This window comes from Mauremys reevesii, linkage group 24 (genome assembly GCF_016161935.1).
Source record: "Mauremys reevesii isolate NIE-2019 linkage group 24, ASM1616193v1, whole genome shotgun sequence".
Classification (NCBI taxonomy): Eukaryota; Metazoa; Chordata; order Testudines; family Geoemydidae; genus Mauremys; species Mauremys reevesii.
In genome coordinates, this window is record NC_052646.1 from 7,264,357 (window position 1) to 7,281,191 (window position 16,835).

Here is a 16,835-nt window from a genome sequence, read left to right on the forward strand (position 1 = left end):
AGAAATATTTCAACTCTGAAATGCTGCACTTCCAGAAGGTGTCTCTGCTTCTTAGACAGAATGTAATAAGCCAACCAGAACCTTGACAGATTCTAAACACGCAAACCCACGTAATGATTCTGTGAATTACTAAAGGGGAGTGACTTTTCAATAATAGATTAAAAAACAAACAAAAAACCTTCCTCTTTTACAGCACCGTGCCCATTCTGTTTGGCTATACACCAAACCAGTATTTGGCATGGTACTGCGTTTAGAAGAAGTCTGGCCAATACAAATGTGATATCTATTTATACAGTGGTAAAAGGCACCATCGCAATGGGGCAGGAGCTTACAAACTGGGTATTCTGGCACCTAGCCTCTCTCAGTCCAGCAGAAGAGAGGTTTTACTTGCCAAGGCTGAAGTTAGCAGAGCTACAGTAATCTGTGAAAGCGCTGGGCCAGCCACACTCTGCCCTGCAGTCTTCCTGCTGTCTGGGTTTGGCTGCAAGCCAATTCTTTTGAGGGTATTCCCGCAAGATGTTCTCACAAGGAGAATACAGTTTGGCGTTTTACTATCACACAGATTTCCAGAAGTCTGTCCAGTTTCAAGTCCTTTATTGCAGCAGATAAGGAAAAACAAAGTGGGGATGCCTGCAGAAACATCAAGGAGAGGAAGTACTCGGCTTTGCCATGCTTGACATCTCCATTCTCCTACCTACCTGGCAAGTCTTTCCTTATCCGCTGAACTCTGCTCATCATCAGACCTAAAAATAAAATTAGTGAACTAAGCTAAAATGGAAAAAAGTTTAAAGAAATGAAAAAATGGGAAGATGTATTAGGAAACCCAACCTACAGATACATCTGTTCTGTAATAAGACAGATCACCAAACAAAGGTCATTAAATGTATTCTGTTATACACTTATCTAGCATCTTCTATCAAAGTGTCTCAAAGCGCTCCGAAAACATCAAGCAAGCCTATAAGGTAGGCAAGTGTCAGATTCATTTTTACAGACGGGTAAACTGAGGCACAGAGAAACCATTTTGCAGAAGGTCAGCAGCAGAGCTGGGAAGAGCCCCCAGAAGTCCTGACTCTCAGTCACATTAAAATACACTTACCTCCCTAAATAACGAGAAAGAAGGTATTTTTAATCAATATACACAGCCAGTTGATTCGTAGTGTTAACATACCAGTGAGCTAGACAAAAGACACTCAGACTTCGCATACAAGGACACCCACAAATGCCAAGAGAGTCAGAGACCAAGACACAAGTGCCCTTTATAATACTGTAAAATACACAGACACCACGTGATGAGACGGAGTTGGCATACATTTGGGACAACCACATTATGCAGGAGTGGTGAAACCACAAAGGTATTGTGCAAGCCATCTGAACAAGGAGCCTACAGAAACCTTATAATCACAACAACACGTTTGCTCGTATAGCATTGTTACAGAAAAGTATTGGGGGGGGGGAGAGACTTTCAAAAGTTTGCTGGTATTTTTTCCAAACCTCCTTGTCCTTCAAACCAGGTTGCTTTAGGTACCACATAATGATTCAAAAGCTACATTTGTAAGTTTTCAGATACCAAATGTTCTCTATAAATCAGGGGGCTACAATTTTATGTTTAATCTCCCACTGCTTGCCAGGCATAAATAAAGCATGCTCTTCAAAATATAGCTAGGATTCACGGAGTGGAGCATAAGTTTCTAGCACTGGCCAACTGTGATATACTGGCCCTTAAAACTGTTATTAGTCCTGTACTGAATAGCTGATGTTTGACTTCCGAGCCCTGGTTTATTCAATACATATTTTGAGGAAGAAGGGGGAGGGGGGAGAGACTCCCAGCTGGTAAATGGTGGCCATATGAAAGATGCTCAGAGGTCCCAGTAGAGATGGATTAATGGGCAAAATAGGTGCAGTTTAATTCCATGGATACAAAGGACTTTTGTCCCTGGGTATCACGATCAAATGTGTTGTATAAATATATATTTTATCCAACCCCAATCTTTACTGTATTCGTCATTCCACCAGTAGTGAAAGAGTTTCCAATTCTGCACAGATTGATAAAGAGTAATCATACAGCAGCAATGTATGGAGGTTTTTAAGGTCAGGCTTGACAAAGTTGGGAATTGGTCCTGCTTTGAGCAGGCGGTTGGACTAGATGACCTCCTGAGGTCCCTTCCAACCCTGATACAGGATCTTATCTTACTGGTGTTACGTTCCGCAGTTAGCGCGTAAAGTGAAAATCGTGTACAGTCAAAATTACACTGAGTGTAATGGCGGCAGAATCGCCCACACTACAGAAATAGTATTTAAATTGTTATTTTTCTCTTTTTTGTTGTTTTTTTTCTTGTTTTTGCCGACCGCGTAAAGCTGAAATCGTGCATGTTAAATGCGCCTAAGATGCGACAGACCTGTATTCTATGAATGTAACGCCCACGTATTTGCAGTACTATTCTACACTTGAAGTAACTTGCTATCTTGCTGGCTGCCTTACAGTCAACATGTATAGGAGAGAATGTATCCATTTACACATCACTAAGGAACAGACACTAAGTGCTGAAGATATGCAGAACGATGTTGGACACAGTGGTCCTGCACATTAGCAGCTCAATGCCTCCGCTGTTTCATTTGTTTAATTTTTTAACCACAAGAGTGGAGGTTAAAGGCAGTAGCTGTTTGTTTTAACCTGGGTAATTATAAGGTCCATCGCTGCTAACTTTTGTAGCTATGTATGCCAAGATGAGGAGAACCTGATCTCATACTTCAGGTCGTAAGTTGATCACAGGCAGAGGGTCAAGATGAATTTCCACACAACCTCACGTGCAACACTGCACCACTGGCTTGGAGTATTATAGAGTTAACTCAACTCCTGGGAAGGGTCAGGGACTGAAACAGTATATCCAACTCGAGAGCTAACGTTCTGACCCTGTAGAGCACTCCTAGGATATCACATCACATGATACCAAGAGAACCTGTGCTACATTATGCATCGATAATGCTTAAAGAATTTGCCTTTTTTTAGTGTATTTAAGTTTCTTCAAAAGCCACCAAGGCCACACTTACACTAGAGAAAAGTCTTTTTTACAGAAGTTAGCCAGTGCAGGTTGGTTAATGTGAACTGAAGTGAACTGGCAATTAACTCAAAGCACAAAAGCCTAGTGAAGTTGAGCCCATTGCGTTATCTTGTAGATGTACGTACTGCCCATAACAGACCTGAAGAGGCTGGTTTTGAGAGTTCGCTCTCTATGCTGAGGCTTTTGTTGTTAAGAAGTTTACAGCTCCCGTGCAAACGCACAAAAACAAGGAGTTAGGAAAGAAACCTGGAAATGCAGAGCTGCTGTAACAATAGAACTCAGTTCTGACATTGAGTAAGGGCCGTAATTTATACCCAGAGATGAGCCCCTGCTCTGAAGTTTGTATTTTAACTCCACCAAGCTCAGGAGCATATAGATCTAGGGCATTCATTGGTTCTAGCTGCATGATTTAGCTGCTTAATACAAGTCATTGCATGCACTGATGCTAATGCTCTAGAGCTGCTAATTTTGGCTAAGAGTTTAGCAAAATCAGAAGACAAATGAAGATGTGGACTGGAAACAGCATTCAGAACACACGTAACACTCAAACGTTTAGCAACATTACAAACTCACGGTAAAAAACCCCACCACTTAAATTCAACATTTCAAATCAGCTTAAATTAGCTTTATTCTAGGCCTCCGGTGCCCCTTCAATACGCCCAAGGCAACCAGAGAAATACAACAGTGCCAGCGCCCAATTCTGGATGGTACAGAGAGCTTCCTGCAAGGCGTTCAATGCCCTCAGCTCCCATTGACTTCAGCCGTGCTTGAGGAAAGAGTGCTACAGCACCAACATTATGAGACACTTCCCTCAAACTTCAAAGTCAAAGAGTTCTCTAATAATGCTATTGTATTATCTGGTCTCTTTAAAAAAAAAAAACCAACCCATTTATCCACACCGCTTTGGCAGAATTCCTTTACAAAATATACAAGTAGGCAACACGCAGGAGGCATACTACAGGCAGAAAAGGAAACACCGTACAAGTACAGTTCGTTACAAGCATGCGGCACATTTGTATTTTTATAAAAATTGGGGGCTCCTAATCGACAGCTGAACAAGGAGAAGCATCACAAAAAAGTCACACTGAATTAGTTTGATATCTTTACAATCAAACTGCTCTAAAGCAATTTTGCAGGATTTCTAGCTTCCCTGGTGCAAGATGTAGGCTTTCCTCAAAAAAAAAACACAAAAAATGAGAAGGCTGATGAACATGCACTACCAGGCAGGGGAGGTGCCCCAGGTGTAAGCAGTAGGACTTTGTGGGTTTTATGGATTCTTACCTGGCAAATCTCTCTTTATCATTTGGGATCTGATCATCATCACATCTAGGAGGGGGGGGAAAAGGAAAAAAATGTTTTAAATACTTACGTCATTCCTTTTCAACAATAAAGTAACAAGCTGATTAAATTGTGTGGGAGAGCCACACACTAAACAAAATGCACCGGTTACGTAGAATACAAGTTACAACCTGACATAGTGAAGTCATAGCTTTGTTTCCCAATCTCAAGTGTTTAGAGATTAATAAGTCTATTAATTACATTTCTTCCATCTGACACATAAGAGTGATCTCATACCAAGATCAACCACCTCCCATTGCCTGAATGTCGTAAGTAAAATGGCTTAAATTACACTCTGAAGATGCCATTTTTCCCATAGCTTCACCCATTCAAAGACTTAGAATTCAGTAGATAAATCCTACATACACTACAAAAATAAAGAAGCCGGAACCATTGTCATGCTCGTTAGCCATTCCAAAGCTTGAATGGCATTAAATTGCATAGCAAAATGCCATGCAGCCTGGGAAAAACGGACAAATTGACATATGGATTGTGAGCTTCATTAGACTCAGACTCTAAGGCCAAAAGGGAACGTCATAATCATCTCGTCTGATCTCCTGCACATTGCAAGTCACAGAAACTCACCCACCCCCTCCTGTGGTAGGCCCATAGCCTCTAGCTGAGTAAATCTAGATCTGAGGACTTCAGTAAAAGAAAGACTTAAAATGACAGAGAATCCACCTCTTACTCTAGTTCAAACCAGCAAGCAACCCGTGACCAGTGCAGCAAAGGAAGATGAAAAAATCCCCCTGAGCCGCTGCCAATCTGATCTCAGGAGAAAATTCCTTCCCAACCCCAAATATGGCAGTCAGTTAGACCCTGACCATGTGGGCAAGACCCACAGGACATACACTTGGGAAAGAATTCTCTGTAGTAACTTAGAGCCCTCACCTTCTAGTGTTCCATCTCTGGCCATTGAAGATACTTGCTAATAGCAGTCGCGGATGGGCCATTTACCATTGTAGGCACCCCTCATAAACCTATCAAGCTCAGTCTTCAAACACGTTAGGGGTTTTTTACCCCTATGTCTCCCCTTGGAAGGCAGTTCCAGAACTTCACTCCTCTGATGGTTAGAAACCTTGGGCTAATGTCAAGCCTAAAGTTACTGATGGCCCGTTTATATCCATTTGTTCTTGTGCCAACATTGGCCTTTAACTTAAATAACTTCTCTCCCTCCCTGGTGTTTACCCCTCAGATGTATTTAAAGAGGGCAATCATATCTCCCCCAAACCCTTCATCTTGTTAGCCTAAACAAGAAAAGTTCCTTAAGTCTCCTCTCGTCAGGTAGGTTCTCCATTCCTCTGATCATGCAGAGAAGGGCTACAGGTTCCAGTTCGAATTCATGTTCCTTAAACATGGGAGACCAGAATAGCACAGTGTTCCAGAAGAGGTCTCACCAGTGCCTTGTATGATGGCAATAATGCTTCCCCATATCTACTGGAAATACCTCGTCTAATGCATCCTAGGATTGCATTAGAGTTGTCTAAATCAAAAAACTGATCCATGTAACTGGACTACAGATTAATTACATGAGCTCTTCATGACTTCCCAATCGTCCCTATTTATCATAATCCATATGGAATTTTGCAGCCACTGGGAGTTCTCAGCTGTAGGGAGCTGCTGTAAGCTAACCTAGAGCCTCCGTACAATAGATGGAATGGCAAATTGCTAGGACAGTAATGGAAACTCAGCTCATTAGCAAAAGGGTTTGACCTTGTTATAGGAGAAACATGCTGTTAGGCTGGACTTGTATTCCCAAAGGACACACTGAACAGCTGCTTAACTCGCCTTTGAAAGATCTAAAAGGAGTTAAATCACATTTGCTTTCCCCCATTAGCCACTTTGTTACACTAGCAGGGATGTTTCTGCGGCGCCATACTTAATCTTAACAACTGAAATAACCAAGTGATGTATTACTCTATAGCTAGTATCAGTCTTGTCTTGGCTCATCAAGACTCACCCACTAGCAGACATTTTTGGTTTAGGCATTCTAACAGGAATACTCGAACACAGAGGGCAGCAACAGAACATATGACAGGACACTATCAGGTCTGCCCTGTCGGAAAGCTACCCGAATACCACTGCATGGTGTGAATGAACACACCAGTCCAGTTTCCAGACAGTTAACGCTGTCTCTTTGGCTCACTCCAGTGGGTTTAGATATGACAGCATACTGGGATGCAGGATGACACATACTGTTCTGAGATCTCTCTCTAGTGCTTTAGCACACCAGGGATGTGTGAATAGAAAATTTTTTATCTGCGTTTCCTTGCTTTGATTAGCTGACCCTAAATGCTGAGCATCTGTGTTCTCCCTACCCCCATCCAACAGACCTTGTGTTATTGCAGATCATCCCCCTGCTCAAGGAGGGCTGCTGTGCCTTCCTCTAAAGAGGGTAAACCCTACTCCCACCAGTGCCGGGAGGGAAGCCCTCCCCATGCGGAAGGTGTTTTCACCCCATGTTTTACCATAAGTTTTGTATATTTTAGCAAGCATATGAATGGAAAGAGCCACCTCACCTGAGGAATTTGCTCCCTTCTTCTTCATCATCATCATCATCATCAAAATCAAGCCTGAAAAACAGAAGCGGGAGAAGCAACCATTACCAGAGAGAGTTTCTCCTTTCGAGCTGGTTATCCACTGTCAGCCCTGCAACTTGCACCTTGAAAAGATGCAGAATTTGTTTGAAGCTAATATTAAAAACAACCCCACATTACAGTAATACTGAGAAGAGTCAGGAAATTCAAATAGGGGGCTCCCATATGCACTTGTCAGAAATGGAGTGTACAACGGTGCGGAAGGCCATTTGGTATGAGATCACCTTCGCCATGCGTTAACCTCGGTTACCAAGTATTGTGGGCGATTCAGAACAGCGAGTGATCTGATAAAGCAGATTCACCTCTACCCCAATAGAACGCCATCCTCGGGAGCCAAAAAAATCTTATCGCGTTACAGGTGAAACTGCATTATATCGAACTTGCTTTGATCCGCCAAGTCACGCAGCCCTGCCCCCTCGGAGCGCTGGTTTACCACGTAATATCCAAATTTGTGTTATATTGGGTTGCGTTATATCAGGGTAGAGGTGTAGCTCCCTGCACTCCCCACACCCTGATCTGACCCAAGTGGCAGTCTCCAACTGGAGAATTTGGTTTTCGCAACTTTAAAATAGTCGCGTTTCCTTTAGTTTAAAAAAGGAAAACAAAATAAAAGTTAGTGACGTCTGAACTGCCCAGTGACATTCTTAGTGACATTAGATGGAATCACTGCGTTAGACAAGGGCCACCGTTTTTATTGTGACGACCTTTTGTACGCATGGGAGGGTGGAAAAAGAGTTATCACTTTGCTTCGTTTCAATTTGGAACCTGGCATACAGAACCAGCTCAGCTGCATACGAGTCTGTAAACAAAATGCAAGGAACAAGTAGGAGGCAGAGTGGGAGGGACATGTGCTGGAGCAGCGAGCAAAGCTGGTAGGGGAATGTTTTAGTCAGCTTGAAAATAAGAGGATTTTACCAGCAATGAGCATTTTAAGAGAAACTATTCAAGTGTGCTCTCCCTGTCCCTTCAACTTGCAAAGGTATTTTAGCAAAATAAAACTGCAGTGCAAGCACTACTGCTATACAGCTCTCCCTACAGAGTCTCAGCAGAAAGGCGTTGCAGGAGCATTACTGATCCACTGGCATTCTCCATCCCTTCCCACAGTCTCAGCTTCTGCACCAGCAGAAGTGTTTTCTCCTTTGCAGCTACCATATTCTGGAGCAGACTCCTTATATCTGTGCTTCAGTGACCCCCTACCCCCATGTCATTCCCAGCCTTGGATGAAGACATCTTTTCTCTTTTGTCCTGAAACTCAGCTTTTTTTGATTGCGCCCTTTAACTCTAATCATGTTAACTTGGAGGCATTTGGGGATATGGTTTGCATAAAAGACACAACAAGATAAAAAGACTGAGGGTATGTCTACACAACCGACGTTTAAGCGCAACGTGGCTGTGTAGTCATGGCTCCTCTCCCAGCACTGGAAAAAAACAAACAAACAAAAAAAAAAACACCCACTCCTGCTAGGGTAATAGACAAGGCCTAAACAGAAGTCAAAGGGTAGCTGAAGCGACAGAGGAATAGTTAAATCCTTTCAAAGGCAAGGATGTTTCCTCATTACAAGGCTGATCACTCCTTGCTAGGTTACCCAAATTGCTCTGCAAGGAAGCAGACACTGTCTCAAGGAGCTTACTGTGTTTTTAGTGATTACAACTTACCCTGGTCGTCTCTTGTTTGTCCTCTGGACAATGGCTACTCCAGCCTGTGTACCGGGTCCAGGGTTCCCAGAAGCAACTGCTGCACTCAAAGAGGGAACATCCGATGCCATTTCTGAGCAGGAGAGAAAAAGCAATTATGCCAGGTCCCACTAGGTTTCAGATTTTGAAGCAGGTTATCCATTAGAAGTGATTAAATCTGAGCCTCAATGCAGTTAAGCCCATAATGTATTTAAATGGGTAGACTTTATACAATGTGCAAGTCGGATTCTCATCGAGCTCTCCTCTCCAGAGCCTGTATTAAGGATCTAAGCACATGCTGTTTTCATAAGATCAAAAGCTCAGATAGTCAAACTCAAAGATGTTCTCCTTTTAAGGAGGAGGAGGAGCTTGGTGTGGTCATGGATGGAAGCAGAGACTGTCTCAAATACTAGCTGGCCCCACGCTGGTATGCAGAAGGGAGAGGGAAGGAAAGCTGTGAGCTACTAAAATGATTAATACAATTGGGGAAAGAATCAAACTCATGCTGGAGCTGGCACTAGGAAATACATTTTCATGCATTTCTCTTTTGGACACTACTTCATAAGGGTGTTGGGCGGTCAACTAATGTTTGTAGAACCCTTTGAAATCTACAGCTGAAACATGGTAGAAGAGTGGAGTTTTATTATGTAAGTAACTGTGCTGAATTGGACTAGGGAGACATCCTGAAACCATTCAATCCTCAACCTCTCTAGTTGGATTGTAACACCGGTCACCACTCTTGTTCATTACCTATCCTCGACAACATGGAACAGCAGCAGCTATGGTCACTACCAATCTGGGCTGGATTCAAACTGGTGATCGAGTCAGAAAGATCTGTCTGTCCTTTACGAAGTGATCTAATCCCTGCTTGCTTCCAGTACAACTTCACACTGAGGGATTATGCTGAAACTCAAAGCTAAACAGCACTGACTCCATCTGACCACAAATATATTAACCATGTGCCTCCATCAAATGGCAGAACAATTGAGAAAGCATACTTGACATAGCAGCATTGTCCCCGTTTTTGGTGCCACAACAATTAACCCGAGAGAAGCAATTTCCTTTTACTGAAAGAAGTGCATAGTATAAGTAAGTTCTTATTAAGGGAAGACTAAGGTTTTTGCTGCAAACCCTCTAGGCCGAAGTAAAGATTCTAACCCGGAGCAACTTGGGAGCACAAGAAAAGAGCCAGATTTAAAATATGCATGTTAGAATTCAAAGCCAGTTGAACTATTCACATTTTGTATTGAGCTGAGTTAATTAAATTTAATATGATGTTTCCTGCCCCATTCTAACATTCATGGTTCATTCCCCAAGTAAGAATTGTGTCTAACCATATAAACCTCTAAATGAATATGTTAATTACATTACTTGCTTTAAAAAGTCAGTAACTGCAGTGCCTGCATGGTATAATGTTTCAATAAAATAGACCAGAGGGAAAAACCGAGATCTTGGGAATACCAAATCTCTGATAAGTTTGTGGTTTTGAGAGAGAAGGACATTCACAATAATAGCATAATGGAAAAAGCATCTACTCATTGTAACAAAGGATCCAACCTGCCTACTGCCCACCCATTTGAAGGATTATTGAATCAAAGGTCAGCATGGGATGAGTTCGTGGTTTGTGTTTTTGTTTTTAAACTGAAAGACTGAAAGCTTTATGGTAAGATGCAAATCACACAAACCTCACCCAGAAACAGTTCTTTGGCTAAACAAGGCATAAGTTACTCCTCCTATTTAGGACCATTTTTGGAACTAAAAATCTTTTGCATGTTATTTAATTGGGATAAGCTACATTAGGTTAGAACACAGAAGGGAACCAGAGGAAAGAGAAGAACCGTGGGAGGAAATGATCATGGTCTTCAGAGATTGTGGTACTTGATACTGAAATAAACGTCTATAAAAGGTTCCACACGTGAAATACAAGATGCTCAAAATGGTAACGCGAAAGATTTAAGACATGAATACAACAATTCTTACCTGAAAACAACCTGAAACCTATCAGCAAAGAGCTTTCAAGTTCTTCATTCACAGTTCAAACTATGGGGCCAAGCCTATTAAATGTCAACAGCTTTCAACTCTCAGAGTGGAAGGTTCTCAGTTACTTGCAAGCTCAGGCACTTGGTTTGAAAGCAGTCTGTGCACTGGCACTAAGCAGGATTTCCCTGGCCCTCAAAGAGGATGGTTCTGTGCCCTAAGCTATTTTATAGATGGGCTCAGAAGGATTAGATTTTTAATCAGTAAATGTCAATTTCACTATACACATGCAAACCAACAAAAAATATTTCCATTAAAATGTACAGATAGGCAGAAGAAGAAAAATGCTGCTTGAGAAATAGAATACCATGTATTTAAATATTTTGGATGTTTTCTACATTTTCAAATATATTGATTTCAATTACAACACAGAATACAAAGTGTACAGTGCTCACGCTATATTTATTTTTATTACAAATATTTGCACTGTAAAAAAAAAAAGAAATAGCATTTTTCAGTTCCCCCATTAGAAGTACTGTAGTGCAATCTCTCTATCATGAAAGTTGAACTTACAAATGGAGGATTCTCTGCATCTTGAGGTCTTTAAACCACGATTTGATGACTTCAATAACTCAGACATAGGTTAGGGATTTGTTACTGGGTGGGTTAGATTCTGTGGCCTGCATTGTGCAGGAGGTCAGACTAGATGATCATAATGATCCCTTCTGACCTTAAAGTCTATGAGACTATGAGAACTTTAGCGTTTGATTTCAGCTGTTTACTTTGTATATTTTGACATATGACATTGACAATTTATAATGTAATGGCTCTAAAACTAACTTTTTGAATCTAAGTCTACCATCACTAAATAGTTATTTTACGACTCCCCTGACAATTTCCTGCAACAGTGAAAACTTAAATTGGAAAACAAACAAACAAAAAGCTTAAAAAACCCATTGATATCCACTGAAATTATATATAAAAAAAACCCATCAACTCTAATTCTGCCAAGCCTATTTATGGAGCACATAGTATGCTTTGGCAAACAGCTAACATCACTGTTCAGACTGGCCTGCTCTACACAGAAATTATGCAAGTGCATTGCTAGCAAGAAAAGTGTTGGCGTACCGTTCTAGTTACCATGGTTTGAATTGTAGTGTACCTAGGGCACTAGACAGGTATTTATCTTTCACATTTCTATAATGTGTCACCAACCTCTAGGCTCACTTACAACCAAGCTCACTAAACTGTTAACCCCGTGTTAGACAAAGCAACCAAAGTAGGTGTTCGCTCCAACTAAAGAATCCCACTGGACTCGCCAACTACAGCCTGGGCAAATTGAGCCTTGCAGCATGTCCTGAGGGTGAAAAAACACTTCTGCCTCATCAGACCAGCTGGGATAGGGGAGACAGAGGCTATGTAGTCCAGTGGATAGAACACTGGACTGGAACTCACAAGAGACCCAGCTGAAATTAATGGGAGTTTTGTCACTGAAGCCAATGGGGCCAGGATTTCATTCCGGGAACTATTCCTGGCTCTGTCACACCTCCTCTCTGTTTCTCCATTTCCCTTCCCACTTTCTCTTGCCTATTTAGACTATAGGCTCTTTGGGGCAGGAGACTGTCTTACTAGGAACTTGTACAGTGCCTAGCACAGTGGGACCCGGATCTCAATTAGAGCCTCTATGTGCTACTGCAATACAAATAAAGTAGAGAGTCTCTGGCAGCTTACAGTACTACAAATACTGCAGTCAGCATATTTTTTTTGTTCTCTTGCTGCAATTATACTACACAGCATATAACACTATACTGTACAAGTTTTCATATCACTATAGATCATTACAATAATTGCATTAGCTAGCCAAGAGTACTGTAATCAAGACATCTTGTCATGAACCATAAAATGCGTCCATTTGGAGTAAAATGAACAGCACACAGCCACAAATCAATCAAGAAACATATACTAGATCTATTGGGCATGAAATATGAATTATCTATTCCACGACTAGACTAGTTTTGGGGGATTTTTAAAGCCATTTTGTGAGAAAAATCACTCCCCACACAACAAAAAGATATAGGCAAACAATTGTCATTGTTAATAGTCGGAAACATTTTTTGTTATGCATTTGTGCAATAATTCAAGTGATCTGATTTCAAAGAGATTAAAGCCTAATACGCCAAAGCATTTTTAAACAGTACCTGCAGTTCTCCCCAAACATTTCACCAAAATACACTGCCAGCCTGCATTAGTCTCTTTTGCACCCCCAATCTGAATTTGGTTCATACCACAGCATAATATCACAGCAAGGCTATGCCAGTTTGTAGAATTTACCAGCAGTGACGGCTCTGTAGAATAACTATTAAGCTTGGCAATTAGCAGAGCCATTATTCTCAGCCTTATCAACAGCATGGGAATTCTGATATAAATAGTTTACTATAGCAACGGAAGAAGGTGGTTTTTTTTTAATTGACGGCTTACTAAAAGCCCCAAAACTTTGTCAGCATGAAAACCCCATTCTGCAGGTGAATTCAATATGGCAAAGGAGATTAAGGGCAAAGAGCAGTTAGGTTCTTACCTAGGCTCCCTGTCAAACTTGTATGGATATTTTAAAAATAAAACCTATTCAAAGAAATTTTCCCACAAAGTGATGAGTTCCCGGTGCGTCTGGGAAGACCTGGAGCTTCCAGCCCAATGTTTTAGTCAAAAACATCCTTCCCCTACCTCCTTTCTGGTGACTAGACCACCTATTGCTGCATAAGGCTCTTAAATGTTTTAATTGCCTAAATGTTTGGGGAACACAATAGTTTGAAACTGATTTAGGTTGTTGTTTTTTTAAATACATAGCCTCTCCTGTCTCTCCAGATCTAAAGCCTATAGCACTCAGAGATATGGTGTTGATGTTGCTTCATTTGTTTAGTAAACCTAATCTTCGGTTTGAGGGTAATTTAAGCGGTTTAGAAGAAATTTCGAAGGAGGAGTTTGCTTTTTGTCTAGACTTGTGTATATGTGGCTGCTCAAGGAGTTGTTGGCTTTATGGTGCATGTAATTTTTTCCTGTTTAAACCGTGATATTTGCATTTCTGGAGTTCCTGAAACTGACACTGTATGTCACTGTTCTATTAAGGCGGGATGAACTTCCGGTTAAAGACAGAGGAAGGAAATGACCGTATATTTTTAAGACTGATTTACGAGCAAAACAGCAATTTTTATTTATTTATTTTAAACAGACAGATCAGAAAGGAGCTTTCTTAATGTTCACTGCATTTCCAAGGGCCACTGCCAGGACTGTTCTTTTAGCTCTCAGGGCTTCAGGGTTTTTTTTTGTTGGTTTGTTTTTAAAAAACAGATGCACCATGTGAATTTGGGCAAGTCACTTTATCCCTTGCCTTTCCCTATCTGTAAAAACTGGAACCGCACTGCACACTTGCCTACCTCAGGGGACAGTTGTGAGGCTTAAGAAAACTAAGTCTGTAGAGTGCCTTGAGATCGGAGGGTAGAAAGTGCTACAGAAGGACAAGTCCCATATTTAAGTGTTAAAGGGATAAAAAAGAGGGGGCTGTGGAAAATCCATTTGTGTTCCCTTCACCTTGGGGGGGGAACCCTCTTTCAAAATTGTGTTTAAAATATGAGAACTTTTGTCATCTGGAAATATTTATATGAACATCATAAATCCTATTCAAATGTTAAACAAACATCAGGCTCCAGTCTTTTTTCCAATCTTAGTCTGAATACAAATTTTATACTGAAATTAGAAGTGAGGTGATGAGACCAAGGCTTGTGGTGCCTTAGGGAACATTCAAGTTAAAAAACTACCCAAGAGCCTAGAGGTGAAGGGAAATGGCTGGAGAGACTGAAAAGAAGGACATGGCTAGTGGGTGGGATCAATGGTCACAAGAGAAAAATGGTGGAGTTATGAACTGTTCAGGATGTTGCTAACTTAGAAATGTCTGAAATGAAGGTTGGGCATCCCACTGGCTTCTTCATCTTTTTCAGTCCTCAGCATTAACTTCATTAAGTAGTTTCTTATTCTCACTGTATTAAATGTGGAAGCTGCTGACCAATACAACAAACTAAAAATTAGTGCTTACCAAATGTCGGTGTAAGAAGTTTTGACTAAAGCCGCCTACAGATGAAGTAGTAGAAAATAAGCATTTGAATGGTCTGAAGTAACAGATCAACTGATGCAACAATAGCATTATTCTACTGAAGTAAATTGTAAACACTGTCGGGAGTTAAGCAGGAAGACAGGAAAGAGTCATGTTCTTAAGTGTGAAGAAACCAACTTTCTGCAAGATCAAATGCGTCACTGAGAGAACCTTTTGTCTGTCAAAGTGGAAAAGACAAATCTTCCATGACCCTGCCAACAGGATCTGTTTTACATTATCGTCATCACAGAAACATAGCCAGAATGATAAGATGCAAGTCTTTGTTCGAAGCCTTTCCAGCAGCTCTTCAACATCAGCTCCATTCAGAAGCAATACGTGTTTGCCTTCAACACCCATTATATCAAATGAACACCACCAAACCAGGACCACAAAAGAACAAAACAAAAATCAAACGATCCAGAGAAGCTATGAATCTTTTGCATTTCTAACCAATATGAACGACTGAAAATACAAAACACCATAGCTTCCATCCAGAACAGGAAGAGGCTGAAACATAAGTGATGGAACCGTGACCTTCAGTTCCTTCCTTCTCTTCTAGCATTTAAAATTGAATATCCAGATTTGCACATCAATTCTGTTTGTGAAGGAGGATGCCTCAACTGGTGGCATCAAAATGATGGAATACCACAGAAGTAAAAACTTGAAAGGCAGAATGCCTGAATTCAGAATTGTGTACTTTAAGAGATCTGCTCTTGTCAGTTTAGCCAGCTCAGTATCAGTTTTGCATATTTTAGTACAAGACTTATTTGACTGAAACTTGACAATAGGCTAGGTATGGAAACAGCAAGGAAGTTTACAAAAAAGCTGATCAGTATCTGAGAGCAGCTACAACAGAGTAGTATGTTTAGCTAGTTAGAAGACTTAATTATTGCATTCTTCTATTTCACTCACAGAACTGCAAGCTTTACTGTTTGAACAGTGTGCCTGACTTTACTGGTTTGCATAACTACGTTTAAGAAGGAAATTGCATACTGGTGTTGTTTCATTTAAATAAAGCCGATGTTAATAGGTTCCCCCCGTTCAGGAAAGGTAGGAAAGAAATCACAGCAAACCTGAACCTAAGTAATTGGCCAAAAAAAAAAAAAAAAAAGATTACCCTTAAAAGTTACACGTTTTCCAAATGTTTTGGTCACCTTTAGTATCTCAGGTATATTAAAAAACAGAGCATATTTTTTAAAAATAAAAAAGCTGTGCATTTATTATGAGTCAGGACACAGTTTACACTTCAGGGAGGCTCCTAGGAAAAGAAAGTGACACTAACAAGAATCCAACAACAAATAAACCTTGTACCTTTCACTTCACTGCCAATATTTAAAAAGCAGATATGCACAACAGGGAATGGAGGTTCATAACAAAACTAGAAGGTCAAATATTTGTCCTATCGACCTTAACAGTGTTCCCATAATCCAAATAGATATTACACTTGTAGACTGATTTGAGTAAAGCAGGCCTCATTGTACACTTCCATCTGAAAGGCATTTTTTCCTTTCACTATTCCCTTTTATTCTCAGGATGTTATTCCACCATTCCAATCAAAAATCTTACCAACAAGCAAAATCTGTCATTCAAAATTATCCTTAAAATACTATGCAATTCTCTTCAGCCGTTTAAATCCTTCTTCCATTAAGCAATGAAACCTTAAGCTACAGGGGAGCCATAGATTAACTGCTGGGGGACTGAGGGGTGGAAAGACATGGTGCTTTAAGGAGAAATTTAAAATGTGAGAAGTACTTTTTTTAAAATGAAAAGGGGTGCTTCATCTGTAGTCCACTCAGCAATATGTTATTGCTTGCTGCTTAGGTTGAAACATAAGCACTTATGAACAGCAAGGCTAATGTGAAAATAGAGTTAAGCCCAAAAACGTGCACTGAATGTTTCCACTAAACAGGCTTGGGACTCGATTCTGCAAGCTGTTTGGCACAAACATACCCTGCACCTGCAGAAAGTGAAGTCAGTGAGGGTCCACAAAGGCACAGTGGTCTTCCTATGCAGAACTTAAGGATCCGGGCCTAATGTTCAAATTTC

The 16,835-nt window shown here is 40.8% G+C and overlaps 1 protein-coding gene across 2 annotated transcripts in view; it reads right to left on the reverse strand.

Moving 5' to 3' along the window:
* ARNT (aryl hydrocarbon receptor nuclear translocator) overlaps positions 1 to 16,835 on the reverse strand; it is a 39,074-nt gene that overhangs the window by 19,699 nt on the left and 2,540 nt on the right. Inside the window, exons 2-5 of one of the 2 annotated variants that reach the window (XM_039512368.1) lie at positions 8,651 to 8,762; positions 6,917 to 6,970; positions 4,341 to 4,385; positions 699 to 743 (exon numbers count right to left, since the gene is read on the reverse strand). In XM_039512368.1, the coding sequence (XP_039368302.1) occupies positions 699 to 743; positions 4,341 to 4,385; positions 6,917 to 6,970; positions 8,651 to 8,762 (256 nt within the window). The remainder of the gene's footprint in view (positions 1 to 698; positions 744 to 4,340; positions 4,386 to 6,916; positions 6,971 to 8,650; positions 8,763 to 16,835) is intronic. The other variant, XM_039512369.1, reaches the window with a different exon arrangement.